Source organism: Lissotriton vulgaris, chromosome 7, assembly GCF_964263255.1.
Source record: "Lissotriton vulgaris chromosome 7, aLisVul1.2, whole genome shotgun sequence".
In the NCBI taxonomy this organism is placed as follows: Eukaryota; Metazoa; Chordata; class Amphibia; order Caudata; family Salamandridae; genus Lissotriton; species Lissotriton vulgaris.
Genome location: NC_141695.1, coordinates 684,003,738 through 684,026,025, shown reverse-complemented (window position 1 = coordinate 684,026,025; position 22,288 = coordinate 684,003,738). Strand labels below are relative to the sequence as shown.

Sequence of the window (22,288 nt, the reverse complement as noted above, 5' to 3'; positions counted from 1 at the left end):
TCTTGAAGCACTGGTATCAGAAATGAAAGTCGAGCGTGAGGCTTCGGTGAAGCAATGTGAAAGCAATAAGCTTTTGGTGTCTGCCCACCAGTCCCTAACCGCCCCCAAATGAGTGGTGCCATGAAAAGTGACGGTGCACCCTGTGCCTGGTGTGGTGCCATAAATCACACCATCCTAGAGCCGGACCTGCGTTGGTTGCATTCATGAATGACCAAAAAAGTTTTAACTGAAGAGCCCAGCATCTGATAGCTCAGGCTGGTGATAGCTGTATGTATTGAGTCTCTGAATAACAGTCGTCTGCATAGGAGGTGAAAAGGGAAGACTGTACCTCTTGTTTGTCATAGAAAGAATCCCAATCCCTGGGCTGACAATAGTAGAGGCCTGCAACAGTAGCACATTACTGGGGCCCCCTGTGTCCTCTCTTGCCCTTTGTGTGCTAAAACCGGCGTGCCCAAACTTAATTAAACTGCCAACATGGGTGGACCACATCACCCTTGTAGTGCCTCATGGTTATAGTAGTAGTGACTAATTAAGGCAGAACTCCAATTAAGTTGCAAGGAGAGAGCTCACAACATTAGCATACAACTGTGTGCCCTCTGCCTTTCCCACCCTGACACAACGCTTTTCATTGTACGCAACAAGTGCTGGTGCAGGTGATGCAATTTGTATTGAACAACCGGATCACCTCCCTTTTCAGCCTGCCATCTTTATATTTGATCGGAGAAGCAGGTAAGATGGTATCTATCTACAGTGGGTTATATCACAGAGTTGACATGATTGGGTAAAATCTGTTGTTTTTAAACATAAACTTTTCCTCACTTATGATGCTCTAACAACACTGCCATGAGCCAGAAAAGTATGTCTGTTTGTAATGTGCACTATGTATATAGCACCAATTGTTAAATTTGTAACATTATTGACTATTAAAACATATGTACATGGTGGGAGTGACGCCATTTGACAGGACTGCATTAGAGAGGTCAGTGGGGTGGGAATTCACACAGGTGAAACAGGCCCTTCCCAACGGGCTGGCCTGACAAATCAGTGCATTGGTTGTTTTTTGGGCTGTTTGTGGGCCAATTTTATTGGCTGGTGGGCTGTGCCAATGCTTGTCTGTGGTTTTTTGGCTATTTGTGTGCTGATTCCAATGGCTGGTTTTTATTGTTAATTTTTCTGATATTACCAAACATTGCGTATTGCAAACACAAATAGACTAGTCTTCCATACCTTGAAAAACACCTCCTATACAACATGTCTTTACATTTTACACTTTAAAACTTAATTTGCAAATGTGGCCCACTTTTTAGCTATTAGATTTGGCGTGGGGATCTCTCGGAAAAATGCGCGAGTTGCTTGGGGTTTAGTAGCTCACAACGATTTTCACGGACCAGAAGTAGCTCTCACTACACAGAAGGTTGGAGACCCCTGCTGTAGCCTCTTCCCTTCAAAGCCCAATCACCCGCCTAGACAGAACCTAGAACCTGCACATTCCCAGTAGACAGCCAGAGCCGGCGATCCTCGAGTGGAAGGTGTGGCGCTAGCCCACAGAGGGGCCCACAGCTGTCAATCTCAAAGCAATGGCCCAAAGGAACCTCAAGGAGCAATCAGCAGCCCAACTCCTAGGCACCCCAAGCAGCGACTCAGAGCCGGAGCATCCACACCCTGTGGCACGTGGCAAATCATCAAAACGCTGGCACCAATAAAATACAGGACATCCTTCTGGACTGGATCGCACCTCCAGCAGGGAACACGGGAAGGGCAAAACTTCCAAAAGCCAGGCTGAGAGAATGCCAATCGGTGGCGCTGGAGAAAGACACTCCATGTGCAAGAAGCAGAGGCAGAACAGCTGCCCCTGCTGACACCCCTCGTCCCTCAAAAAGGAGCAGTCAGCAAGAAGGAATGGCAAAAATAACTCCCCTCAAGCAAGGAGGCAGGGCACGGCAACTCACCTACAAGAAGCTAGGGTAGGACAACCCTCCATGACAAAGCTGGAAACTCAGAGCCAGAACAGGCAATGCCCCATCAGGAGCCAGGCTGGACCACCCCCAGCAGGATGGCATGGCCTGGACATCTCCCAGCAAAGACCTGGGGCAAGAGCACCACCAACCAAGGCCATGATCAGCAGCCCCGTCCGGGTGCTGCTGCAGCCCCAAGCGGGGGCCCAGATCCAAAGCAGGCAGGACCCCAGACCTCGAAGTCTCCATCCCACACCAGGGGCGTCAGGGTGAAGCACCCCAGCCACGAGCCCAGGGCTGGTGGATGTCACAGCAACGAAGCACCCCCAGCGGGGGCACAGGACACCCACGTCAGAGCCCCTGGGGCTACAGGAGCGCCCCCCCCCCCGACTGAGCACTCCATATCTCACCCTACAGCCCTCGGTGCAGTTCCACCCACCCCCGCCGCACCCCAACACCTCCCGTCAGAGCAACACCCAGCAGCCGATCCGAGAGGCGGGCCAGGGCAGGCAGAGGCGCGGCATCCGGTGCGTCTCCCGAGAGACAGGCGCAGGCGCCATCATAGAAACGGGACGGTCCTCCTCAGGACACCAGGTGAGCCGGCGGCCATCCCCAAATGGTGCCATCTGTAGTGAATGACAAGCGCACCAATGAAGATACCAAAACACTTTCTACATAACCCACAAACCATAACCCATCGGATAGCCCAAAAACGGATATACTTCAGCATCGCAAGAAAGGTGATGACCATCTAAACATTTAATAAACTCTCATATTTCAGAACCTCACCTGATTGCAAAACCACCATATTCAGCATCACACAATAAAACAGGTTTACCACTTTGACAACGTCGTAAGTGAGCAAAGTAGACACAAGACCGTGTGAATGTGACCGTCGCGCCCCTCAAACCCAAGATGGAGCCAGAATGACATTCCACTGCGATCACGTGACGACTCCCTCGAGTGCCCGGGCGTGAAGTCAGAGCCCAGCAGCAGCGGCAGCCAGGGAGCGCATCGGCCAAGACGGGAGGTGGAGAGCCCAGGAGAAAGGAGAGGAGAAAGGCGAGAAGAGGGTGGGGGGAGAGGAGGCGACGTCATTTTTGGAAGCTAAGCTCTGTCCTTTTCGGATTGAGGGGCGTGTTTTTCGAGGAGAGAAAGAAAGGAAAAAAACACGCCCCTCAATCCGAAACGAATGAGGCTTAACCTAAAAAAATGACGTCACAGAACCCTCTTTTCCAATGGCTGGCCGCCGTTTAGGCAGCCAGCCAATGCAGAAGAGGGGCGGGTTCAAGCCTCACTACTCTGGAGACATAAGATCTCACCAGCGAGACTGCGCATGTGCAGCCTACGCTAGCCAAGACCTAAAAAGGAAGAATGAAAGACTATCCCCCTTTTTTAAATCAAAAAGATCCGGATATGCGAGAATGTGGTAGGATGATAGTCAAGAAGCCAGTCTAACATCCAATCGATCTGATACTGACTGACTGATGAAACCTCACTGCAGGACACTGTTTTTGAGATATAGATATCCTGATTTAGTGGAATTGGCACCTCAGTCTAATAGTTTTTAAGTTCATTGTATTCTCAGTGCTAAAGAGGTTTCCTAACACCGTTAATATCTGAAAGTAGTGTGGAAAGTGCATCTAGCTTCGAACCTGGACAATAAATCAGGGAGTTATTTGGGCATAATGAAAAACTTGGACCCAGGAAACTGGGTGTAACTGTGTGTGGCCAGTGATTATAGAGTTATTACGATATGGGTTCTATAACTACCGCCTCTGTAAAGAAGCGGATATTGGCAGACTATTGAGCTCACTTAGGAACATCTTCCACTCAAACCATCCTTGTAGAGAGCATAATCTGTGTAGCAAGCATGCCATGTTTTTTTTGATAAAGTACGTTTTTTTCTGTCAACATATATTGAATTGGAATGTGCATATGATAATGTTGTGCTGATTATTAATTGCAAACTGTATTATGTGCCAAAACTGAGATCATGCAGATGCTATTTTAACATATCACATATTTGCACTATGTTGTAATACTGCATTTTTATCTTGTTTTATTTAAATGTTCAGTTGGGTTGATTGATGCATTACTGTAAAAGTGCTTTTTAAGAGGGAACCACACAAAATTGTCCCTAAGATTAGACAAGTAAAACTATGAAACGTTATTCGATTGTATTTATCCAAATTAATGAAATTGTCATGGATACCCCATTGAAGCATATGGAAACTAGGTGCCCCACACAGATAAAGAATTACACACGCAGGCACACACATTTCCCTGGCCTAAAGGGGGGAATATTTGACACAAACATAATTGACCTCACCAAAACACATATAAAGAGCAAATATGCAGGTCAAAAAGGAGACAATAGAGAGGCATTGCTAGAATTATAGGCCATCTTCGAAGAAGCCAAAACCGTCAGCACCTCCCCCATCAAACGCAGGGATGGATGTTCTCACACCGGCTCCTCCTGCATTAGGATAGTCATACCCAGCAGCAGCAGAAGCTGATGTGCCCCCCCACCAAACGAAGGTCAGTTGGGTCTAACAAGTGACGCCTCAGCGGCAATCAAACCCACACCCCCACCAGTTTAGGCGGGCACAAACAAGTGTCTGGGAAGTTTGTGGCAGATTTCAATAGCGACTCAGGAAGCTTGGGAGAGGAAGGGAGTTCCAGTTCCCAGGGACCAATGACGAGGGTGGGGTCAAAGGGTTTGCCTAGGTAGCCGAGGAGTAAACAGAAGGTGAATTTGTAAGCAATGCCAGGTCAACAAAAGCAACATGTAGTTCAGAGCAAAGGAGACAGGCCAGACTGTTTAAGAAAGAGAGGTGTGAGCTCCTGCTTGAGAGTAAAAGGGCATGCAACCAGGAATTAGAGCAAGAGTTTACATGAGGGAAGAGGAGACAGGTACAGGGGGCTGTGCTGGGGTGAAACTGAGGTAGATGAAAGGCTACTAGTGGGCTCAGAGTCAAACAAAGAAGAAGAAATTAAGGATCAAGACAGCCTGGAACTTACCCACCCGCGATGAAGGAAAAACCAAAAATGGCACCTTTGCATGCACACAAGGAGAGCAGTGACGAGAACATGCCCTGCTCCACATGGGTGCATGACAAAGATAGACCAACCCCGAGGGAGATAATAGTAAAAGAGGAAGGCAAGACTTTTGTGTACTCTTTGTGTGATCGGTTAGCAGATTGGACTGAGGAGAGGGGCCCGTATGAGAGGTTTTGGCCAAAGAAAGGATCATTTGAGCCAGAGTACATGGCAGTAGCTGAGGATTGCCTCTGGCATGAAGGAGGAAACCCCAGTTGTGACTTCCTCAACATGTACTATGTTAAGGAGAAATCTGTAGAGTCACTTAGATAAATAATGTGCCAGCTACTGCAGAAGGGCGAAGCAGGGATTATATGCATGCCAGGGGCCCAAATGGATAAAAAGGGACTGAGGACAAAGTTACCGTCATTGCTAGATGGGACAGGGAAAGGGATTGCATGCTACGAGAAGAATATAAAAGGTATCAAGCTAGCGACAGAGAATATTAAGCGATAGGGGATATTAAGAGTCTAATTGGGTAGCAGAGAAACACAGTGTTTACCCAAGCCCGCATTCCAGCAATCACGCTAACAAATACTCAGAATGACGGGCCGCATTTAATACAAACAGGCACTGGATTTGGATCGCCCTGAGAGAAATATTCCCTGCCCTACCAGATGTAGGTGGGGTAATGGCAGAAACCATGAAGCCAGAGGAAAGCATAAACTATTTCCTCAACAGAACAAGGGAAGACTGGGGACAGGAAACCGGACAGTTGTGGACCAACATGGGCAAGTCACGTTTTTCTACCATACATTGAAGAAAGAGTTACCCACTGAGATACAAAACGAATTGGACAGTGTAGTTGGTTTAGATACCAAACCCTGGCAAAAAATACAAGTTTATATACTCCACTACCATAGAAGAAAGCAAGAGAAGGATAGAGAGAGAAAAAGGATAGAAAGAAACTGGGGCAGAACTAGGGTACCACCGTGGAATTATTGCAAGGCACTTGGACCAGGTGGCCATGGGAAGAGCAGCTGTAGCAACAGTAGCACAGATGGAGACAGTAACAATGGTAATACTGCTGCAGAGTTTTAGAAAAGACAAAGCAAGTAGCAGAGGGACCAAAAGAACTTGTACACAATGCATAGAGAGAAATGGTCAGACATCACAGAACTTCCAGAGACAACATATTGTCATAGTTCAGCCTCAGCTCCCATGAGAAAACAGGACAAAAGAATGGTCGACCCAGCATCCATAACATGGAGAATAACCTCACAACTACACATGCCCCATATTATCGGTCACATGCCAATCTAAAGAAGAATGGAATAGTTTCTTACCAGTAACTCTAGTTCTGTAGTAGGGGTATCTCTGTGATAGTCTTAATCATCTGAATAGTCCCGCCCATGTGCGTGGACCCGGAGCACTTCATTAGATATATCCTCTTAAGTTGTTCTCTTCTGCAGTCCTCCATAGACACTTAAGGGATAATAGACAATAATGCAGCCTAAAAACAACTAGCCTATGCTGGCCATTACTTCATCCTGAAGTGAAAAACCTAGCCAGGTAACAGTCAAGTTTAACTATTTTACTGAGTATCACACATAGAAAACTCACCTTCACAAAGATCCTTTTTTCATGATGGAGATGAAGGATTGGACAGACAAGCTCCCATAGGCTGCCATTATGTGTCTGTAAATGGATACTGTGCCTTTAAGAATCCTTCCAGAGACTCTCGGTATCCCATGATGCACAGACAAAGGCTAGTTACTTTCAGTTCTTTTTGAAGGCATGTAAAGCAGGGCCTGCTTAATTCTGGATATTACTGGTTCATCCACCGGGGAGTAGGGCGGGTTGCTTATGACTATCACAGAGATACCCCTACTACAGAACTGGAGTTACAGTTAAGAAACTACTCCTTGGGTGCAGGAGGGGATGTGGAATGGCTGGTTCCTTCTTTCACATGCTGTGGGAATGCCCAATACTACAGCTATACTGGGTGAAGGTGGTGTGATGCATGTGGGAAGTGGAGTTGCGCCCAGAGGCAAAGCGTTGCATACTGAAGATATGGGAGCCAACAGACCTACCAACTAGGGGAAGGTTGTGGGTGACACTCGGCCAGATGGAAGCTAAACTCAACATTGCAAGACTATGGGGAGCAGTCACGCCTCCATGAATCACTGAATGGAAATGAGACATGGACTGGTGCATGTTTCAAGAGAAGGTGGTGTGTGTGGCTCGAGGTGCCCTCAAAAGTGGGAGGAGATTTGGGGTAAATTGAACTACTACAGAGGAGGCATATGTGAACCCCCTCAGCCCCGCCGTCCAATGCTTGAGGTAAACGTCTAATTGTTTCTACAGAATCCAGTCTTGTTGCCATGCTTTTGCTTTAAACTGTACCCAATGTGTGACCTACTGTACGCCTATGTAACCTTTTGTGTGTCCACGATGGCCACTGTTTGGTCTTCACTTTAAATAAAAAGAGTTAAAAAAATAAATTAAAAAAAGAAACTACTCCTTCTGTAGTAGGGGATCTCTGTGTATAGTCATAATCATCTGAATAGAATTGCAAGCCCATCCCCAAACAACAACCCAAGCGGTGGAAGAAACAAAGAGACCCACTATTGCGCAAATAGATTCCTCAGTGAAGCCTGCCCAACCTGAGCATCTGTCCTGGCATCAGAGTCTAGGCAGTAGTGTTTAGCAAAGGTATGGACTGACTTCCAAGTGTCAGCCTTACAGATTTCTGCAATAGGGATGTTACGGAGAAAAGTCGCTGTAGCAGCTTTACCTCTGGTAGAGGGAGCCATTGGCTTACTAACCAGAGTCTTGTTGGCTTGCTGACGACACAACTGAATAAAGGACACGATCCGCCTAGAGATGGATTGCTTGGAGGTAGCAAGACCAATCCTGACAGAGCCATAGTTAACAAACAACTGATCCGATTGACGAATCTCCTTAGTCTTATCTAAGTAGAACTTTAACACCCTCCTAACATCGAGAGAGAGAAGGGATCTGTAAGCAGGAGAGAAAGAATGCTGAAAAAACATGGGTAAAGAAATCATTTGATTCTCATAAAACTCTGACACTACTTTTGGAAGGAATTTAGGGTGAGTTATCAGGACTACCTTAGAAGAATGAAACACAGCGTAAGGCTCTTGACAGCAGAAAACCTGGATTTCACTCACCCTGCGAGCCGATGTTATGGCTACCAGGAAAGCTGCCTTCCAGGAAAGATGCTGGAGAGAAGCCTTATGAATGGGCTCAAAAAAGCTCCCTCATCAGTCTAGAAAGCACTACATTAAGCCCCCACGTGGGTGAAGGACGCCTAATGGGAGGAAACACAATCTTCAACCCTTCGAGAAAATCTTCGATGACTGGGTTTTTGGAAAAAGGAAGTCTGTGAAGGACATTTCCTATACGCAGTTAAAGCTGCTAGGTGAACTTTAATGGAATGAAAATTCAGGCCCGATTGAGCCAAATGTAGCAAATAAGGATGACATCCTGCTTGCAGGAGGTAGGATCTGCATTCTTAGAGGCACACAAAATACAAAATCTCTTCCATTTATATGCGTAGGAAGTCTGTGTGGATAGTCTTCTTGCTTCCTTTAATATCTCCATACAGTTCTGAGGGACATTTAGATGTCCATACTGCACTAGCTCAGGAGCCATGCTGCCTAATTCAGCGACGAAAGGTTGGGGTACACCATCTGCCCTCCGAACTTTGTGAGAAGGTCCGGCCGACACGGAAGTCGAAGGTGCGGCAGGAGAGTTCGATGTAGTAGATCGGTGAACCACCACTGACGAGGCCACTCCGGAGAAATGAGGATCACCTTGGCCCGTGATTGGGAAAGCTTGATGAACAATGTCGGGATCAGGGAATGGGTGGAAAAGCGTAGAGAAAGCTGTTCGACCAGTTGATCCACAGTGCATTCCCCAGCCTCCCTGGTTGGTAAAACCTGGAGGCGAAGTCTCTGCATTTGCTGTTTTCTGCGGTGGCAAACAGATCGATCTCTGGAGTAGCCCATCTTCTGAAGATGTCTCTTACCACTTGGTCGTTTAAGACCCATTCGTGATTTTCTTGAACAAGTCTGCTGAGAGCGTTTGCCTGAGCATTCTGCACACCTGGCAGATGAGTTGCCATTATGGTCAGGTCCTTGGCCAGCAGCCAATGCCAGATTGTCTGGGCTTCCCAAGACAATGGGCGAGATCTTGATACCCCCTGCCTGTTAAGATAGTACATTGTTGTGTTGTCCGTCTGGCAAGCAGGGAACTGGTGTGAAATGACAGCTGGAAGGCTTTCAGCACCAAATGAACAGCTCGGAGTTCCAGGAAGTTGATGTGGTACGTGGCCTCCTTCTGGGACCACGTGCCATGTATCTGAAGGTGGTCTGAATGCGCTCCCCAGCTGTGGAGAGATGCATCTGTCACAATGGTCTGAGCCGGTATTTCCTTGTGGAACGGAATCCCTCGGAGGAGATTGTGAGGCCAACACCACCACTTGATGGATTGGAGGGCTCACTGCGACAGCTGAATCCTATCCTCCCAATTCCCTCATCTCTGGTCCCACTGATCCTCCAGACATTTCTGCAGAGGCGGCATGTGGAGGCGTGCATGAGGAGTGAGGAAGATACAAGACGCCATGTGAGGGAATGGTCATGAGAACCTGAGCCTTCAGAAGGACACGCTTGCCTTGCGAGTATCGATGGTGGCTCCCAAATACTGCAGGCACTGTACAGGAGTTGAGACAGGCTTCGTGTTGTTGATGTAAAGGCCCAAACGTCGAAGGAGAGCGGAAATTTGATTGAAATGCTGTTGCGCTTCTTGAAATGTCGCTGCCTTGATCAGCCAGTCGTCCAGATATAGGTAGATGAACACCCTGTCCCTCTGCAGATGTGATGCTACGACAGCCATGCATTTGGAGAATGTCCTGGGTGCTGACTTCAGGCCAAAGGGAAGCACTGCATACTGATAATGATTGTTTCCAACCGTCAATCGCAGGAACTTGCGATGTTTCTTCGCTATTGGCACATGAAAGTATGCGTCTTGCAGATCTATTGCACATAACCAATCTCCCTGAGGGAGCGGAGGATAGATTTGATGCAAGGATAGCATGCGGAATTTCTCTCTGCGAATCCACTTGTTTGCCTGTCGCAAGTGGAGGATGGGCCTGAACTCGTTCTTGTCTTTCTTTCGCACAAGAAAAAAATCTTGAATACAGTCCTGTTCCCTTCTGTGCAAGAGGAACTGGCTCTATTGCCCTTTTCTCCAACAAGATGTTTGCCTCTGCCTGTAATTCGCGGATGTATGACGGTACAACGCGTGCTTTTACAACGCGTAACGTTACGACGCACGTTTTACAACGCAAGTCGTTACAACAACTTGTGTTGGGGGGCACTGGATAGTGATTAGTTTAATTTACTATTCCAGCTCCAGTCCCTGTGGATAGTAGGGAAGGTGTTGGATAGTAAATTAAACTATTACCTATCCTAGAGCGCCCTCCAGCGAAAGTCGTAATTACTTTCGTTGTTAAACCTGCGTCGTAGCGGTACTTCGTTGTAAAAGTTCTGTTGTAAAGGACGTTCCCCGTAATTCACGTAGCATGTAACAGGAGTGAGTTGGAGGGATGGACGGAGGAGGGCTGATGAAACGTAGAGAGTATCCATTGCGAACAATATTCAGCACCCAATTGTCCTGAGTTATATTTTGCCACTCTGCCAGGTAATTTCGAATGCTTCCCCCCACCGGAGAGGTAACAGAAGAGGGGGAAGTATCCCTTCAGGGCTTAGGCCCAGCAGGAGCCTTGTTCCCTGTAGACTATTGGTTGGACCGTCCTCGTGATTGACGTTTATGAAACGGTTGTCGCTGAAACTGTTGCTGTTGACCATACTGACGGCCTTGCCCACGCTGGAACCATTGAGAGGAGTACTGCCGCTGGAAGGTATTACGCTTCTCTTTGGGTTTCTCCAAACCGACAGCCTTCAAGGTTTCCATCTCAGATTTCATCCATGCCATCTCTTCATCTGCATCAAACCCAAAAGAGTCGAGCATGAGAATGGTAAGTTCCCCATGCGTTGCTGAGCCTCTGGTTTCAAAGAAGTAAGGCGGAGCCAGGAATGCCTTCGAAAAGCCATGCTGTGACAATATTCGTGGCCCGACAAGAGTGACGTGTCCGCCGCCGCACTGACCATCAGTCCCTCATTCAGTATTTCCTGAAAGTCCTCCCGCTTATCGGTGGGTAGGAGATCTACAAATTAGTTGAGCAATTACCACAGGGAGCGCTCATACCTCCCCAGAAGGTCAGTCAAACTAGCTGCCTTCATTGAAGTGGCTGCCGAGCTGCGGACTTTCCTCCCCACCGAATCCAGCTTACGGCTTTCCTTGTCCGGTGGTACAGAAGACGCCGGGAACGTAGCATGCTGCTTTTTTGCTGCCACCACAATGACAGAGTACGGGATGGGGTCCATCGGGAGAAAGACAGAATCCGAATCGGGAGCTCTGTACTCCTTCTGAAGCCGGGAATGCGCAGATTTTACCCACATAGCTCCATAGCTGGTTCCAGCAAGCCACGTACCAGTGGAAGTAAGGGGTGAGATGTTGAAGGTACTGGAGCCGGCACAGAATATTAAGTTTAGTAGCCCCTCTGACCAAAACCTCCTGAAAAGTGGTGACTTCATCAAAAGGTGACACTCTGTGAGGAGGAGAGTCCGGTAGAGTGGGAGAGTACTGGCCTGTACTCGATGACTTGTCTCGTGTATACCCGGAGCGTGATTTCCCATGGCTGTGGCGCCGCCGAAAGCGCGTAGATGAACTGTGACGTTCACGAGAACGATGCCTTGGACGAGGCCTTGATCTTGGTCTGCTGGGTTCCGTGCGAGACACTGGCGAAGGTGCTGTTGGCCCAAGCACAGGTGGAGATGGATGTACCACTGGAGGCGGAGGTGGAGGAGGAGGGGGAGGCAGAGATTGCGGAGGAGGCGGTGTCTGAAGAGGAGGTGTCCTCGAAAGAGAATAAGTACAGGAGTACTCAGAGTCAGAAGAAACAGCCCCCCTTCTTAATTTTTGTGCCCTAGACTTCCTCCTCAACCTTGATGGTACGCTCTATGGCAAGCATCAGCGTTGTCTTGAACTCCCTGCTAACAATGACAAGCTCACAATTGAGCGCGTCCGGGAGTGATACCTCAACGTCGAGCTTCTTTGATGGCTTCTTGATGTCGATCTTCTTGTCGACATCATCCTTCTCGACGTCGACCGCCTCCTTGACGTCGACCGCCTGCTCGACGCTGAGTGTCTCCTCGATGCTGAGCTTCTCTTAGAAGCTGAGCTTCTCGACGTTGAGCTTCTCCTCGACGTTGAGCTTCACCTCGACGTTGAGCGTCCCTTCGGCGCTGAACGCCTTTTCGACGTTGATGGTGATCGGCGTTGTCGCCTCGATGGAGAGCGCCGGTGCCTTGAACTTGATCGACGTGATAGTGATTCGACATCGATCAATGCCTCGACGGCGACCTTCCCCTCAATGCGGAGCGTCGACGTCGCTTTGTTTCAGAGCCCTGGGTCGATGGGGAGCACATTGTCGTCATACCTGCTCTTGACGTTGTCGTAGCAGTTTTCAATGTCGAAGGGGACCAGCGCCGTTTTTCAGCCTGTTATTGACTGGGGAGCATGGGTCTTAGTAGAGTACTTACCTTCTCCGTGCCCAGAGGTCCCTTTAAAAGTTGCCCGTCGTCTCCGCTCCATCCCTTGAAGTCAAATCTTCTCCCTGTCACGCAGGGTGTGCCTAGAAAAGGTCTTGCAGATGGCGCAGGAATCAGGGATATGCGAGGCAGTCAGACACAGATTACATACTCTGTGTGAATCCGACTTTGCCTTTTTCCTCCCACAGTCAGGACACTCGTCGAATAAGGATAGCATAATGAAAAGTAAACTGTGGAATTTCTGCCCAAAAAGTACAGCAGAAGCAAGAGAAAGGTCAAAAACGTTAAGTGAAGTCTAAAAAAACTCACTTTCAAGCTAGAAATATTGAAAATATACCAATAAAGGTAGAGCTCAATGTTCCAGGGTCCTGCTAGCAGGAGCCGGAAAAAAGAACTGAAAGTAACTAGGCTTTGGCTGTGCATCATGGGTTACCGAGGGTCTCTGGAAGGATTCTTAAAGGCACGGTATCAATTTACAGACACATAATAGCAGTCTATGGGGGCTTGTCTGTCCAACCCTTTATCTCTATCAAGAAAAAAAGGATTTAGGTGAACTGGAGTTTTTCTATGTGTGAAACTCAGTAAAATAGTTTAACTGTTACCTCTCTATCTTTTTCCCTTCAGGATGAAGTAATGGCCAGCGTAGCCTAGTTGTTTTTAGGCTGCATTATTGTCTATTATCTCTTAAGTGTCTATGCAGGACTGCAGAAGAGGCAACTTAAGAGGATATATCTAATGAAGTGCTCCGGGTCCACGCACATGGGCGGGACTATTCAGATGATTATAACTATACACAGAGATCCCCTACTACAGAACCACAGTAACGGTACTCGCAAACAACACACCAACACACCATAGAGCCTCCTGATGGACACATGCCGACAATGTCATGGCTACGGGAGGGGGTAGTCTCTTTATCCAGAGATACTAAGGACACTCAGGTGTGTTTGGGTATGGTGATAAGGGTGCCATTCACAAAACCCCTACAGTTGGATATAGGAGGTACTCACGTGAAGGGGCAGCTAGTATATCATCCGTCTTCCCCAACTAATCTATTGGGACAAGACTTATTGGCAAAACTAAACATGACCATTCACTTCTCAGATGACAAGACAATGACCTGCTTCGCCCCTGGAGTTTTACCTCTAACACTCATGTCATTAAGACACCCTCACAGATATGTGAACCAATGAGAGCATCACCCACAGATGAGGCACCAAAGCAGTCCTGTCGATCATAGCAAACACGGCAGAATTATTGGGATAGAAGTTGCAACTGCCTAACAAATTCGTATTTGGGAGGGACATGATGACTGGGAATCCTAACAGAAGCCAGTTGAAATATAGCCTGCCTATGGGGTCTTGCTGGCCACCGACCAAGCAAACGTAATGTGGGAGTGTATCATATTTGTAACTTCTAGCCTCAGTGTACGGGAAGTAACTGATGACCAGCCGTTTGCTAAATGCCCAGGTGCTTAAGAAATTATTTTCGCAGACATGATAAGAGGTTAGGGTAGGGCTACAAAATAGGGGCACGGAACCAATGGCAGTTCTGAGACCTACCTGGAGCAGGACTGTGGGCAAAAGGGTCATATGACGTGGGTCTCATCAATACCGCTAAACCAATGAAAATAACATAGAAAGAAGGGGCCACCCAACCCAGAGTGTGCCAATTCCCACTCTCTAGGGAAGCCAACGAGGGTTTAGCGTGCCTAAAATCCAGGCTCTAATCCATTAAGAGGTCCACTAATTGGTTGTATCCCCCTGCGATACTCCAATTTTCACAGTCAAAAAAGTAAAGGGGGAATGTGGCACATGGTACAATACCTAAACATATGCCTCAACTACATTGTGGTCCCAGAATTCCCCATAGTACCAGACCCCTCCACCATCTTAACCAATATACCGGCGGCTGCAATTTACTTCTCGGTAATTGATATAAAAAAACTAAGGGGGTACAAGGTAGAGAAGAGCATGGTGCAGTATGTATAGCAAGAAGTTAGCTAGCAAAGTCAACTGATTTCAGGGACCGGTCGACGGGTCACCCCAGAATGTGTAAACTGCATTAGACCCTTGCCAATGCATCAAACCAAAAGGAGCAGCAAAAATTCTTGGGCCCTTGCAATTACGTTCGGCAGTGGGTTTTTGATTAATTGAAGCTCTTATCCAAAGCACGGGGAAGACAGTAACAATTTACTTGGCCTCCGACTATTTCACCACCACAGTGCATTAAAGCATGGGAAGTTTGAAAGGGCAAGGCTTCCTGAAATCAGGAATTGCATTTTCAACTGTGCCATCACAGTGATAGATACCTACTTACATTTTTCTGCTTGGACCATGTACCAAAAGACATGTGTGGGGGAGATAGAGCATTGAAACTCCGTCAACTGGAGTCTACGAACATCATAGACATGCAGACAAAAATACTGACAGGACTAAACAGCAATGAGGAATTGGGGATCCACCTGTAGATTTGAATTAATGTAGAACACAAACACCCATACTAACAAGTCTGTGTAATAGGGAACCAGAAGGAAGCATCAGAACATAGGGGGTACTTAAGCCCATACAGGGCATGATAGAAGGAGTAGTGTCATGGGACAATAGGCGCGTAGGCCCATACAGGGCTTAATATTAGGAGAACGAAAACGTTATCCAGTATAGCCCATATAGGGTGTGATAGATTAAATCCATTCAGTAACTCCCATAAAATGATATTGAGAGGTACATCATATAGAGGATGATAAAGTGGTGGAATGCATAAAAAAGCTGGGCCTGTTAGCAGAACAAATGTATAAAATGTAGAAAGAATTGTAACATGGCCACAAAAGTACGAATGAATTCCGCCATGATTTTCAACTTGTACTCAATACAGGCAATATATCAAGATATATGCGTATGATCTCATGAGTTAACATTGAATTGCTATAACTTATTGCTGCTAAAATTGTGGAACTATGATGAATTGCATAAAAAGACATTTAATGTGTAGATTAATGGGTATGGACGCTTAAATATGGCACTCAGAGTTCTTTCTGATGCGGTGTGCAAGTCTGTTGTTTATGTCTATAATGCTGACGTAACTGAAACTGATGTAAAAACAAAAAGTGGAATAGCGTTTGCTGACATTGACAAAAGGTGCATTTCTGAAACGCGTCTGAACCCACTTCCAATCCAATAAAGATGTGGATATTGCACCCCTTGTAAGTGCTGGTCTTTTCTTTAGGGCATTGGAGATATATATATCTGCTCCAAACAACACCAAAAGCGAGTCGCTCTTCCAAGCGGGAGCTGCAGCGCGGTGGTGTACCGCAATATTTATAAAGGCTCCACAACTTTTCAGTTTCAGTGAAAAGAAAAAGAAAAAGCAGCACTCCCGGGATTTCAGCACAGGCGAGTTTATTTTCACAACAGACGCGTTTCGGGAAAGCTCCCTTCCTCGGTGTCAAACACCAACGCTCTGCGCTGCGCCATTTTTAACCAAGCATCTGACCAAAGATGGTAATCACAAACGAGGGACACCCGTACATACCATTATGTAATGAGCGCCATTTGTAAGTAGAATATTTACAAAATCAGAGTTTCTTAGACAACAATACATTACATGGTTATCTATGACTTCAAGATGTTATCTTGCCGTGGATCGGCAATCGCGACCCAGCCGGGTCGCGTAGTCCCTCCTGTAAACAGTCAAACATAGGTGGAAAGTGCATAAGAGGGATACCTGCGCATCACCTATATTGAGCGCCACATGTAAACAAAATATTTACAAGAAGTGAACATTCACAGATAACAAAACAATTCATTAGTTATCAGTGCAGACAACATGTGCACCATTCTTATTCAATATCAAGCCGTGGATCGGCTATTGCAACCCATCCGGGTTGCTACATCCCTCCTATTATGAATCCAATCAGTTCATCAATATATATATATATATATATATGTATATATATATATATTCGTCCACACAGGCAGTTAGGTTCTTAACCACCAGATACGAGTCAGAAACACAGGGTGAATCTATTTTTAATTGTATTCTTTATTAACACTGCGAGATTACTCTTCAGTTCTCGGTCTTGGTTTGAGATCTTTTCCTTTCCATTCTCAGGTAATTATATGAACTATGCATGACAAACTGCTAATAACTGTCATATGAATATAATAATGATGATGATGCTGGTGGGAGCAAGCAGGTGTCAAGCAATGGAGATAATATGTGCCAAGTTTGGAGTTTTGTGGCATTAGGCTGATTATGTTTATGATTGGAAATGTATTTAATATTAGAAGGCTCAGTTTTGCGGTTATTTAAAAATGTGGTGTAGGCTGTTGTTAATCAACAGGTACATCCGATGTACCTGCAATCACAAAAGTGTTTTAATCTTGTATTAGAGCCTTGATTAAGTCTCAGTGGAGACGAAACACGTGTTGGCACAGTGGCAGTCTTTTACGATGGATGTAACAACAACAAGGAAATACAATGACATCAATTTGAACAAACTGCACAGAGTGGACTTTGTTTATCTCGTATTAACTTGGAACACGGAACAATCTTCACTTAGTGGCAAAATTGTTTAAGGAACAGATCTGTATTGATGGTCTGTAGTCAATTTTTCAAACCAAGAATTGTTTGTGGGATATACGAATGTCAGAGGGTGTGCTGGACTAGAGCTCTTTCTCTTCAATTAGTTTGTATACACACCAGGTCACTGTTGTGTTCATCGCATTTCATGGTAGTAGGTGCATTAAGAGCCAAACTAGCACCTCATTAAGAATTGAAGAATATTACTTATATTGGCACACACTATAATACTATTTATGTGGACATTTTTGATTGTATAATTGTGCGGTTCTTTTTCCTTTTAGATAAACACTACTACTGTTGTATTTGTGATTTATAACATTTAGTATATGATATATCTAAACAAACACTATACCAGGCATCCCTTCTCATTCACTAAAATGTACTGAATAAATCGGTAAGGAAATAGAAAACCACAAAGCAATATGAACTCTGTCCAGTAGTCCACTTTACTGTTAGGAGACTTTTTCCAACCCTTATCGACTTTGTATAACTGGGCATTTTTCTTTAAATCTAATTTCAATACTGAGACCTCTTTCATCATTACTTCTTAAATGATGATTTAATCACGCCAATTTCATTTATATACATACATATTATTCCTTCAGTCATTGAAAGGGAGAGAATCACAGATATTGTCTCATCTTTATCGCTCCATACACAATTATAATCCTCACTAATTTAAGGCAGTCACTGGTTATTTTCATTGTTATATCATCTTTATCTATTAAATAACATTTAGTATATGATATATCTATACAAACACTATTCCAGGCATCCCTTCTCATTAACTAAAATGTACTATAACAACTTCCGCCCCATCACTAACCTCCCTTTTCTTGCGAAAATAACAGAAAGATGTGTAACGAAACCACTTTCCCGTCATATTAAAGATAATGATGTTCTTGACAATTTCCAGTCTGATTTAACCCGTTCCATGCTTGTGATGGAACCGCTCCGTCACAAGCCACGGGTGAGCTGTGCTTGTGACGGAACGCTTCCGTCACGGCCCGCTCGCCGTCCTGCGCGGCGCGAATTGGCGCCTGCGCTGACGCTTTAATGGGCGGGCGGGTTCGTTACGGAACCGTTCCGTCACAAGCACAACTCACCCGCGAGCTGTGACTGAGCGGTTCCATCACTAGTATGGAGCTGCCGCGCGGCCGCCCCACCACCTTAGCGCTGCGGCGGAATAGCCGCCGCAGCAAAGGGGTTAATTCAAAACTGCAGCACTGAAACAGCCCTGCAGCAAGTGATCGACGATGCACTGCGTATACTCGATTCAGGCAACGTTCCTTAACACTCTTCAGCAGAGAATGGGTTTAGAAGGCACAGTGCTTAAATGGTTTGCCTCTTTCCTCTCACACAGATCCCAAACGATCAAAATAGTGAACAGTCTTTCATCTTCATTGGCGGTAGGTCAAGGCTCTATCCTTGCACCCACTTTGTTCACTCTCTATCTGGAACTTTGGGAAATCTTCTGAGTAAATCTGGGATCCTCTACCATTTTTATGCGGATGACACTCAAATCTGCCTTAAGGTGCCTTCCACCACGATATCTCAATCCTCAACTCTACTCTCTACTCTATTCAAAACTGTATGTTAGCTCTTCAACTCATTCTAAATCCCTCCAAAACTGAATTCCTCCTCCTCTCTTTCTCACTGTCTCCTCCTCCTGTTCAATCTTGGATGGATCATCTGAATCTACTTAACAATAAACCTATAATTGTCGACAGTGCAAAATCCATTGGTGTCTTACTTGACAAAGGGCTCATTCTACTCGCCCACATCAATTCCATTGCAAAGAATGCTCAATAACGGTGGCTCCTTCTTTGGGGGATTTGACACTTCTTTCCGGAGCAAGACCTAAAAACCCTGGTCCAATCGCTGGTTCTCTCTAGATTGGACTATTGAAATTCTCTTCTTACTGGCCTCCCCAAATCCCACCTCTTCCCTCTTAAATCAGTTCTCAATTCAGTGGCTCGTTTTATATTTGAGGCCAAAAGAAGTGACCACATCACACCCATTTTCTCTTCCCTCTGTTGGCTTCCCATCGAGGCAAGATCAATCTACAAGACTGCCTGTATCACCCACAAAGCCTTGCACACTTCCTCCCCTCGAAACCTGGCGAATAAACTGAAAATCTCTGGAGGCTCTAGACCAGGGGTACTCATAGTACGGCCCGCGGGCCAGTGGCGGCCCGGCAAGCCTTCCCTGGCGGCCCGCGGACCCCCGAGACATCATACCTGTGTTTCCCGAGTTTTTTTTTTTAAGTGTCTGCAGCAGCGAGAGAGACTCTTGCTGCTTTGTGGGGGCTGCCGGCGGGCGATCCTAGGAATGGCCAGAGTAAAGCTGCAGGGGCCTAAGGAGAGGTGAAATACAAAGGCATCATTAACATGCAAATGGTCTTTTAATGACCTGTGAAGTGCTCGGGTGCGGCTGTGAGTGTGTGTGTGCCCCGGCTGGCGCACAGGCAGGGTGAGGTGACAGAGGGAGTGGGAGGGAAAGGGAGGGGGAGGGGGATGGAGAGGGAGAGAGAGAGAGTGAGAGGGAGTGAGTGAGTGAGTGAGAGGGAGGGAGGGAAGGAGTGAGAGGGAGGGAGTGAGAGGGAGTGAGGGAGAGGGAGTGAGAGGTAGTGAGAGGTAGTGAGTGAGTGAGAGAGAATGAGTAAATGAGTGGGAGTGAGTGAGTGGGAGTGAGTGAGTGTGAGTGAGGGGGAGTGAGTGAGTGGGAGTGAGTGAGTGGGAGTGAGTGAGTGGGAGTGAGTGAGTGGGAGGGAGAGTGTGAGAGGGAGTGAGGGGGAGAGAGGGAGTGAGGGGGAGAGAGGGAGTGAGGAGGAGAGAGGGAGTGAGGGGGAGAGAGGGAGGGAGGGAGGGAGGGGGAGAGAGGGAGTGAGGGAGAGGGAGTGAGTGAGGGAGAGGGAGGGAGTGAGGGAGAGGGAGGGAGTGAGGGAGAGGGAGGGAGTGAGGGAGAGGGAGTGAGTGAGCGGGAGTGAGTGAGCGGGAGTGAGTGAGCGGGAGGGAGTGAGCGGGAGGGAGTGAGCGGGAGGGAGTGAATGAGAAGGAGTGAGTGAGAGGGAGGGAGTGAGAGAGAGGGAGTGAATGAGTGAGTGGGAGAGAGTGGGAGAGGGAGGGATAGGGAGTGACGGAGAGGGAGTGAGACGGACAGGGAGGGAGAGGGAGTGAGATGGAGACAGAGAGGGAGGGAAAGGGAGGGAGGGAAAGGGAAGGAGACGGAGAGAAAGGGAGGGAAAGAAAGGGAAATGGAGGGAAAGGGAGTGAAAGGGGGTGAGACAGAGAGTGAGTGAGAGGGAGGGGGACGGAGAGGGAGTGAGAGAGAGGGAGTGAGACAGTCGAAGACAGGAGAGAGGGAGGGTGAGAGGGAGAGAGAGCTAGAGAGAGGGAGGGAGACCGAGAGAGATGTGTGTATGCCGGGACGGCTCGGTGGACGAAGGCGTCCGCTGCAGGGACCTATGATCAACCTCATGGTCAGTTTTATGTTGTTGCTCTAGCGCCTCCCCCTCCCCCACTGACCCTAGCCCCCCCCCCCCCCACCGATGCGGCCCTCGGACATAAACCAAACTGTAAATTTGGCCCCCGAGAGAAAGTTTTTGAGTACCCATGCTCTAGACCGTCTCATAATGCGGAACTTTTACTGCTTGAGCCCCCCACTTTCAAATCCTTCTCAAGCAATGCAGTGAGAATCTAGAACTTGCTTCCTTCACTGCTCCGTAACACCACCTCTACCCGGACCTTCAAAACTGACCTCTTCTCTTCCAAAGGCACTTCCAGAATTAATACACCCCTTTTCAAGTCCCTCAAGGAAGTTCTTTCACTATTGTAAATGTGTACTCTATGCCTGCCTGTACAAGCGTCATCCTAGTGTGTTTTTGAGTGACTGCCGTCTGTTGCTATATTATACCTTTTCTTGTATCTCGTTTGCTTCCTGTACATTTGGTTCTATTGTGAAGCGCTCTGACGCCTTTGGGCTAAGTTCGCCCTATTAAAAATGCATAAATAAATAAGTAAATACATAAACTTGTGAGTGAGAAGACTATAGGTAAATCGCCCTTATTAACACCTCGCACTACAATCGAATGCATCGTTGCAGCCTGAATCTCGCTGTTCGGGCGGAGAGCTGGCTCGTTTAGCCGCGGTCACTCACCAGCGCTGTCCGCAGCTGCGGCTGTAAGGGCACCGGTTTGCAGTCTGCGTGTTGCTGCCCCGCACACGGGGCGCAGACGGGCTTTCCGTGGACCGGGCAATACAGCTCCAGGGGCCGGTCATGCTCGCGGCACGGCCAGTGCACCTCGGCGCCGAGCGGTCTTCGCAGAAGGTGGCCCCCGCCGCGGTGCGGGGCGAGGTGCGTGACGCAGTAGGAATAGCCGCAGGTCAGGCAGGCGCGCTCCGCCCGCTCCCCCGCGCAGTCCGGGCACCAGGGCTCTCCGTTGCCCCTCTTGGGCTGCTGCCTCTCCACGAGCTTGGCGATGGTAGTGTTCTTGTTCAGCCTGGGCTTCTTCTTGTACCCAGCGCAGCACACGGGGCACTTGTACTCCCTGACGCCGTTGGTGCTCCAGTGTTTGTCGAGGCAGCCCTTGCAGAAGGTGTGCCCGCACGGGAGGGTGGCGGGGACCGAGAACAGGCTGTAGCAGATGGAGCAGTCCAGCTCGCTGTCCGCTTCTCTAGCCGAGGTGGCCATGTTCAACTGCCAGAAACAGCTGTGAGAAATTGAAACTGAAAGTAAACAGAAAAGTCGTGGCTGGCTGAAACGAAACTTGCCCGGCCACGCCGGATGGGAGGCGTGCCTCACAGCCGATAGCTTCTTCACATAACAACGTAAAGAAGGGTTCTTTGAGGCAGGATGTTGTTGCGCATCGCAGGACGCAGTGCCCTTGGTAGCTTTGTAAAACATGTTTAGCTGTATGGAAAAGAAACAGCTTGGTTCTTAAAAATATGGTTGCTATTCCTTCTTCATTCCGAATGTTACACATTTTTCTAAGGCGCTATTTAGTAC

The 22,288-nt window shown here is 47.4% G+C and overlaps 1 protein-coding gene across 3 annotated transcripts in view; it reads right to left on the bottom strand.

Annotated features, from left to right (window-relative positions):
* Window positions 1-22,005, bottom strand: part of RNF135 (ring finger protein 135) — a 156,450-nt gene extending 134,445 nt beyond the window's left edge. For all 3 annotated transcript variants that reach the window (XM_086930892.1, XM_086930891.1, XM_086930893.1), the window contains exon 1: window positions 21,440-22,005. In XM_086930892.1, coding sequence (XP_086787018.1) covers window positions 21,440-21,973 — 534 coding nt within the window. In that variant the 5' untranslated portion in view covers window positions 21,974-22,005. The remainder of the gene's footprint in view (window positions 1-21,439) is intronic.
* Between the last annotated feature and the right edge of the window lie 283 nt (window positions 22,006-22,288).